This window comes from Simochromis diagramma, unplaced genomic scaffold (genome assembly GCF_900408965.1).
Source record: "Simochromis diagramma unplaced genomic scaffold, fSimDia1.1 OVJJ01000604.1, whole genome shotgun sequence".
In the NCBI taxonomy this organism is placed as follows: Eukaryota; Metazoa; Chordata; class Actinopteri; order Cichliformes; family Cichlidae; genus Simochromis; species Simochromis diagramma.
Genome location: NW_024387416.1, coordinates 5,200,839 through 5,209,864, shown reverse-complemented (window position 1 = coordinate 5,209,864; position 9,026 = coordinate 5,200,839). Strand labels below are relative to the sequence as shown.

General features: G+C 40.1%; 1 protein-coding gene across 1 annotated transcript; it reads right to left on the bottom strand.

Moving 5' to 3' along the window:
- Positions 1 to 5,485: 5,485 nt before the first annotated feature.
- LOC120721705 lies at positions 5,486 to 8,560 on the bottom strand. Its single transcript, XM_040012195.1, has 11 exons — positions 8,402 to 8,560; positions 7,872 to 8,068; positions 7,605 to 7,676; positions 7,270 to 7,502; positions 7,105 to 7,182; positions 6,906 to 7,022; positions 6,395 to 6,671; positions 6,172 to 6,292; positions 5,874 to 5,993; positions 5,708 to 5,755; positions 5,486 to 5,567 (listed from the first exon to the last, which is right to left on the bottom strand). The coding sequence occupies exons 4-9, from the start codon at positions 7,417 to 7,419 to the stop codon at positions 5,948 to 5,950; spliced, it is 789 nt and encodes a 262-aa protein (XP_039868129.1). The 5' UTR covers positions 7,420 to 7,502; positions 7,605 to 7,676; positions 7,872 to 8,068; positions 8,402 to 8,560; the 3' UTR covers positions 5,486 to 5,567; positions 5,708 to 5,755; positions 5,874 to 5,947.
- Between the last annotated feature and the right edge of the window lie 466 nt (positions 8,561 to 9,026).

Sequence of the window (9,026 nt, the reverse complement as noted above, 5' to 3'; positions counted from 1 at the left end):
ACAGCTTCACCTGACAGAGCTGTGACGAGACGCCCGCCAAGCCCGAATGAAAAGTAAGGCCGAGCAAAAGAATGCTGACCTTGATAACTTTGCAATCACACTGTGCAGGACAGTGATGGACCAACACGGATGATCGGGCGGCGAAAAGGGCGTGACCGAGACAGGAGGAGTAACTGAGGTCAGAAGGCACCTCAGAATGGACAAAAAACACAGGAGAAGATGCAGGTTTCACCTGCGGTGACCATGGACATTGGAGAAAGGACTGCCCCAATTGGGGTCAGAACCAGGACGGACTGAACTTTGAGCAGCAGCAGCAATGGTCGCAAACAAACTGAAAAGGAGGAGGGCAGGACCCCAGGGCATGCTTCAGGCCGTGGTTTACCCAGAACACCAGAACAGGAAAGTGATGAACACAAACACCCACACAAACACACACATCTACATGCACTGACTCAGAATGAAGAGAAACACACATACACACACACACACACACACGCTGATGCAATGAAGAATGCTTTGCTTATGCTGATATGCAAAATGCTGCACACAAACATCCCAATGCATAATTTTTATGAGGAGCCATTGATTACTTAGAATGTGTTATATGTCACCTAGAAGGCATTTATGTAGAGTTAATAAGGCCTAAAACGGTTTGGTTATGAAAACAATGTCTGTGCGTGATGTCTGTTTATGGCTCAAGGCCTTGACTGAATTCTTTGCTGTGCCTCACACAGCCCTGATGAGGAACAGTGGCACAGAGTGAAAATTGATGAATTAAAAGTGTAAGTTTTAGGTCGGAGTACGGCATTTTCTGTGATTGAGATTTAATTCAAGGAGGAACAAAAGGTTCTCATTCCCACACAATATTGTCCCGGCAGGAAGCAAAACGTTCCTGTGAATTTCTGGTTGATTTTGTGGCTTTGCTTAGCGCTAGCTTGATGTTATCAGTGAGCTTTGGCTTGTGTTCTTTCTCGTAAGCGAGAGAGGGATAGTTTTATGTTTGGACATGTCTGCAACGGGCCCTAGTTTTGTGTTATTTTAGTAGTATTTTGTTGGTTATGTCTGTTTTCGTTTTTGTTACAGTGCACTGAGATAAGAAAATCTGAGAGGTGTGATCCACCGGTGGTGATATGTTGATATTTTGTGAGTTCATGATTTAACAATCAGCTCTTTAAACCAGGCCTGAAAGATTGAGATTTAAAGCGCTATAAAATATGATTACTGTAAACAGTTGCAAAGTGTGCTTCTCCATGATTGTAATTGGCTTGGGAGAAATTCACTTATAGGGAACACTGAGAAGTTCTGAGTCTAAAAGGATTGCACCGAGTCAATCCGGCCCAAAAAAAAAAACAACAACAAGGAATTGTTTTCCTTTAAAATGATGACGTCATCTTGCTGATGATGGATGCTCGAATAGGTTGCGCGTGAGACTCCATTATCAGCAACATCTGGTATGAATGTGTATGGAGGTATGCATGTGAATGGACTGGGATGGACTGACGACTAAAAGTTTTGACTGACTTGATACTGAGACAATGACTGCACCCACTTTAGGATTAGTAAATGCCAATAAACAATTCACCCAGCAGACAAGAGAAGGGTGGATGCTTCGTTTTGTTTGTTTTGTTTTTGCAGGAGCAGGAGGATAAGAGAGACTGGAGGAGGAGACTGTAGCTTCACATGAGTATGAACTGCAGACTTAACACTTTGGTTGCTGATTTTGAGTTACTGATGTTTGCATTAAGAAAACTGTGCTATATTAGCTGTGTTTTGATTAAGGTATCATGTTATATTATTGGGAATGCCAAATGCTACAGTGGAGGAAAACTATTGATATCACTCATGACTGGAATATGTTACTATTAACCACAGCAGGCCACTGTAAAAAGTCAATTAAATTTTATAGAGGAAAATCGCCAAAACTTTAACAATACCTATGAATGACTGGCCACATTCAGAATAGAGATATGCAATAACAAACATTGGGCCACGTGATTTAGGTTCTCGCTTGAAATAGTAAGTTATTAAAAGTAGAATATAATCGACAGGGACATTTGATAGGATGTGGTACTGAAAAAGAACAAGAGCAAAGTGAAGAAAGAAAACCTATTGTGTTTAGTTTTGATAAATTCAAATTAAAATGTACGATTACACTCAGAGGATCAATATGAAATAAAACATATGCAAAATTTGTATGAAGTACATGACTGATAACTGTTCTGTCCTGAGCTTTTGTTTCTATAGCACCCACTTGACCACACCAACAGTTTCTCGCCACCAACAGGGGGTATTTGCAAAGAATAGGGAGGAATATCATCAAAACTGGGAAAGGTAAGCCCCGAAGGGGGTGATGACACCATAACTTTCACTTATGGTCAAATTCTTAAAATTTGACCCCAAACTTGAAAATTCTTCAAACATTTAGAGACAAAGTGGATAAACATAATGTCGCAAACCACATAAGGATGGAGCGTTTGAATCAATAAGATGGTGAAATAACACGCAGTAAAATGTGGATCATGTTGATTATGTTTATTCCAGTGTGCAGAGGAGTCAATTCCCTTCACAAAGTTTGTAAATTCACTTGAACCAAAATTAGGGGCACCCGGTGCTGCAAGAGTTAATAGTCACAATACCCAAGGATAAGCACAAGAGCATGACTGATATGATGGGACTGGGATTTTGCTACACTTAATTATTGCAGACACAACTAAAACTATAACTGAAACTAATCAAAACTAACCTAAACTAGCAAACAATTGGTAAAAACTGATTAAAACTTATATAAAATTGAAAATCTGAAGTCGAAGCTAAATAAAAATAAAAACTAATGAAAATTGCAAAACTACTACAACCCTGGTCCAGACTAAGATGGCGTTGGACATCTTCAGGGCAGAAAAGGGTTGGTGTGACCAAGGTGTGGTTTGGCTTGTTGTATGTACATTTCAAAATGTTACAGCTCTGGATGGACCAGTTACCAGGGCATGGAAGGATGACAGACTTCATTACATGAGGAGAAGGGAAATTTCCGGGATTGAAGATCCTCAGGGATGACAAGGCTGGAGAAACGCTCCAATGAATTGACACATGGGAGTGTGTCAAAAGGGGGAGTTGACTCCGAACATCAAACAATGGTTTCATGAACATCTTATGACGTTATTTCTGTGTTTAATAATTTAGGTATGGCAAAACTTAAGCATATAAGGTGTTACACTTAGAAATGGTTCATTAATTTTTGATTTCTTTTACACACACAGATTATGATTAGAATAAGTCCTGAACATAATATTTTGAACCAAATTTGAATCATTAGAACAACAATGGATAACAATATTAGATTATCAGGGCTAGGGAGAGAGGTGTTTTGGTTTTCTGTCTCTTACAGAGAAAGGAACAGACACCAGACGGGGACACGGAGATGTGAGGACCCTTCACAGCAGAGACAGATGTAGGGACTGCCGAGACAGCAACTGGGGTCAAGTGTCATGGCGTTTGAGCTCCTTGAGAAGATGGATCCCATAAACACAGCAATAACCATGAAGGGGTTGGCGAAAACCAGGAACACCAGACCAACGAGGTTCAAGAGGCTCTTGGCAAAAAGGGGGACACGGCGGTGACCCCAAAACACACAGATCCTTGTTTGAAATCGGGGCAGAATAATCCCCAGAACTGTGCAATGACTAAAGGGTGGTCTAACCCCGGAGGTCGAAGAAAGAAGCTGAGAATCACCCAACTGGAAGACACTGGTAGCTGCAGCAATAAAAATAAAGGTTAAAAGCTCCTTAGACAGAGGTTCTAGTCTAAGTACGTTTGAAAGGTATAAGGGGGCATTAAAAAGGGGGTGGAAAACTGGAGCACCAAAATAAAGCTGTGGGAGAATTGGGGAGTGATGGGAGTGTCATCTGTAACTGCTGTTATGGTCGTAAATCTAACTTTGCTTGCATCTGAACTGCGTAAACACAGAGGTCATCCCACATATGGTCCACCCGTTAAAGGGGGACAGAGGGCCTCAGGACCAAGAAGAACTGGACCTTGCGACCCTGGAGTGCATGTTATAAGTGATCTCTTTTAAGAGATCAAAAGGGGGAATTATTAGATTATTCTGTTATTATATGTTACCTTATATATGTAATCAAAGTAGTTGAATTAGAATACTGCTGTAGATCATATTATACCCTTTAATATAGAGTGTGTGAGCTGTATGTAGTTTAGTTCTCATTATACTTTTGAGTTAACAGAACATATTCACATATTAGTTCATTAGATAAATGTGCATCACTCTGTATCCTTGATCTGCTGTGAATGTGTTACATGCTTAATTGTTGAATCATGAAGAGAAGCTTGTAAGCAGGAGACTCTGTGTCTAAGACAGGGGAGATAGACAGACCACATTCCATACCCCCACCTTACAGAAAGCAGAGAAACAACTGCCGAGGTCATAACTTAGGCGCCGTAACGGAGAAAGAATGTGATGTTTTGGCTTTTACGACTAGATGGGGGCCACTAGAGACTATAAAAAGCTGAGCAACCCGTCACCATTTGGAGACTGCTGTGACCCTCTTCAGGCATGTCTCCCCATCATGATGGTCCTTATGCTCTTAAATGTTGAATTGTATGGAAATAAATGATTGTTGATTGAGCATAAATACACCGAGTATTGTCCTTCCTTCAGCCCAAAGATTCAAAGAATTGGGAGATTTCAACAGTATTTACCGATACCAAGTACCACTGCTGATACTTCTACCACACAAAAATGGAATAAATTTGAAGGCAGGTTTTATTTTTGTGTGTGTGTTTGTTACAAATAATAATGGTGAATAAGATTTTTTAAAATATATATATTAATAGAAATTAACCAAAACTTCTAAATTTGGGTGAAAAATAAACATTTTCTGTTAAACTTTTACCGATTTTCCAGATTTCAAGTATCTGTTCATGGTATTGGTTAACAAAAGATATGGATACGATTTCATTTGAACCATATGGGCCCGGATACCAGTATTGGTGCATCCCTATCATGAAGTAGCCTAAGAACGAGGCTCCCTCCTGAACCTTTAAGCCTGAGAACGAGGCTGCTTTTAGATGATCTTGCCAAAGAACGCACTTGGCCATTGAACAAGACCAGAAAAACTTGTAATTTCTTTAGTGTGAACCTAAATATGACTCGGTAGAGATCATCTCCAAAACCATCAGGGCGAAGTGTCCAGAAAGAGTATCTGTCTCTCAGCTACCAATATAGCCTGAAATGGACATGTTGTCATCATCCATGAAAAGATGACATGACAACCTCCGTTATTTTCTATCAGATGAAAAAACACAGAGCGAGAAAGACCAAGGGCACTCACACAGAGCAGATAATGGTCAGCTTCACCTGTCTGCCTGCTCCAAGCTGGAAAAAGCAAGATGTGGACCTAAAGTTTTCCTACAGGTATTGGTACAAATTAGTAAAAATACACACACAGGAGAAAAATCAACAAAAAACGTACCGGCAAGCAACGAAGCAAATTGACTTGTGGATCCTTCCAGGTGGCCACGATGTAGAGATCAGCAATGTGAACATCTTTTCCCTAAAGGAAAAACACACACACACACACACACACACACACACACACACACACACACACACACACACACACACACCAAATCAATACACAACAACCATTCATGGCTTGAACCAAAGAAAAAATGTACCAGTACAACAGATTACATGTCTTTGTGCAGCTTCTCCCACAATCTTTAGACAAGCATTCCCAATCTGAAAGAAACAGCAAAAAGCAATAGAATACGGTTTCAGTTACTATTCTTAAAATCTTGCATTACGTGATATTTTCTAAAGTGATATTAGCTAGTAACAAGTAACAAGATATACTTACACTAGATTCCATGGATTGTTCCAAACCCAGGCTCCAGAAGTCTTCCCGAGTCAGGCAGATATTGTCTTCCTTCACTAGGAGTTCTCCTGGAGATCGGTTTTGGTCCAAAACATATCCGAGCTAAATGAAAAGAGCACATAATGTGAATTTGCTTCAAAATATTATAGAAAATAATAAAGAAAAAGAATGAAAGGGTAAATACTAAATAAGGCTGGAATTACTCTTATGCTTCAGCAATTCTAAAACCATCAACGACTTTGACTTAGATTTAACGTGACTGCACAGAAATGCGCCTTACCAGACTGGACTGAAGAGGTTCCAAGTCTTTCTGCCACTTTGACTGGCATACTGATGATCAATCTGCCATTCAGGAGTCCCATATGAGTGGTCCAGGAGAAACTTCCTCTCAGTTGGTGGATCTGATAATATGCAAATATGTGGCATGACATACAAACTTTAATCCATTTTTAACATTAAATCAAAATGTAATTGCGACTACTTATTGCATGTCATACTCTTACTTTTTGATCTGTGGTAGTTCCTAAGCCTGGACACGTTTACCTTCTGGCAAGTTGCTCCCTTCACAATAGTGGCCACCCCCTTTGGCATGATGCTGGCCACAGTGTACGGTCCTTGGTGTTGGCTCAATAATGCATCTCCAGTGCGTCCTCTCTTTGGATCACCTGACAAAAGAACATCATCACCTGCTTGAACAACACACTGTCTTACCTGCTTCCTTTTCCGTGTTCCAAAGGTCTTCTTCTGGGTGTCCTGTGCCCTCTCAATGTTGCGAAGAACCTACAAAAAAATTACACAAAAATCAGAGTGAAAAAAAAAAATTATTATTCACCAAGTGGAAGAGCAGGAAATAGGGACTGTGGCGGGTGGAGTGCTGATCCCACAAAATCTCTCCATTATTTCACTTTCCCTTGCACTTTTTTTTTTTAAATTTAAGTTTAAAAACACATTCTTAAAACGATGCAACACTGTAAAGTATCTTAAAAGGAATACAATATGTCAAAACAGGAATACCTGCTTTGCAGTGTTGATGCCATACACCACAGCAGCAAGGTGTACGTCCCAGTCATCATGGTTCTGGTTAACGTACTTTCTGAGAGCACGCTTAATGTTCTGGTTGGTCCTCTCATCCTTTGAGTTTTATTGTAGAATAGATAAATAAGCATGACTGATTTCACATGAGTGACTCAAGGTTAGTTATCCAAATGCTTACCTGCCCGTTGGTCTGGGGGTGATACGCACTGGAGAAAGCATGTTTAATATTCAGCGTGCTGAAAATGCTGTTGTTAAGCTGCAGTGACATGAGCAAACTTGGCCTAAATACATCATATCATATCATATCATATCAAGGCATGAATAACACTTTCACAAGTTTTACCTGGTTCACAAACTGCTTTCCTTGGTCAGTGATGATTTTCCTGACCATGCCAAACGTGTATAACTTAGAGGTTATGATTGCAGAGACCTTAGCTGCAGTCTTGGACTTAAGAGGTTCTGCAATCACCCAATTAGTAAACAGATCGGTCATTGTCAGGACATGTCGGTTCCCTAGACGTGTTTCCGGGAGTGGTCCATGTAATCCATGCCCAGCACCTCCCAAGGTTCTTTTACCTGCAGGTCACAGAACTTATCAAATTAAAATTTAAAGCTACCCTGCAGCACAAAAGCTTATTAGCATGAAAATGAAATTGGTGAACAGGCCTTAAGATGTACCTTGATGGGATGTAATGCTGGTGCCACAGTCTTGATTGGGTCATTCATCGGGCAGCGATGACATCATCTGACCTGAAAGATGTATCCCAAAAAATATTTCAAGGATACTGTAAAACCAGTTGATGTAAATTGATAACAATTTAAAAAAAACCAGACACACACACACACACACACACACACACACACACACACAGAAACTAATGCTGAAATGTAAGTGTGCAAGTAAAGACAAGGTTCTTTATTTTGTTAACTGAAATAAGGCCATACCCATTCACCGATGTCCTGGTTCAATGTTGGCCAGTAATAGCCAGCAACAACCCTGTTTCGGGTACCTCTAACACCATTGTGGTTCCCGGTACCAGGGTTATTGTGGCATTCCATCAGAACTGACTTCTTCTCCTCCTCTGACATGACTACCAAGCGCATGCACTGCATACTGGGGCCAGTGTAGAAGAGTCTGTTGTCTGTTACAAGATGAAAATGTAAAAAGCTGAAAGAGTTGCTGACTAAAGTAAAATAAAATGCCTGAAAGATATTAATAAAGTTTGGGATAATGCACCAGTATGGTACATTTACCTTCAATTGAAATTAACTTTTAAAACTATATATAGGGTATATATGACAGAGTTGTATCTTTTTGTTTTATTTATATATATAGCTAGATAGAGAGAGAAAGAGAGAGAGAGAGAGAGAGAGAGAGAGAGAGAGAAAGAGTTTTAAAAAATAAAAAAATAAAAGTAAAAAAATAAATAAATAAATAAAATAAATAAAGGATCAACATTAATTTTCATAGTTACCCTTCAGTTTGTAATTACGTGCCATTCTTCATATTTTACGGCGCAGTTCTTCAGTCGGGGGAAGCTCTCCATTGAGGATAAAGGTATGAATTTGCTTGTATACATCTATTGTTTAAATGTCCCCGGGCAGTCGAAAAGGAGGCAGAGCTGTCGACAAATGCTAGAAGCTAACTGAGTGCTAACCGTATCATTCAAATATATTAAGGTCGTGTCCAAATTCATGGGCTGCATCCTCCTGAGGCCGCATTTGTACATCAATTACATCACAGTAACGCGACGAAGGCTGTCCAAATTCGTAGACTCCTCCGAATGCAGCCGACAAATGCGTCCTCCTTTTCCCCGAATTTGAAGGATGGGTTGGGTGTGTCCTTCGTGGCCTACCATATCCCAGAATTCATAGCGCGGCCCAGCCAAACTCCAGTTTCCAACAATGGCAGCCGCTACTGTTTTTAAATTACCCTTACTAATCTTTCTGGGTCACAAAATAAACTTTTAACATATTTTCAGGCGAGAAAGTAGTTGTGTAAACATTAAATATCTGCTCGGTTTATCAAGATATCGCATATTTGCAAAAGTGCTTCGACGTTTTCGGAGACGTCTGCTACCCACCAGCTCGATAGCAAGC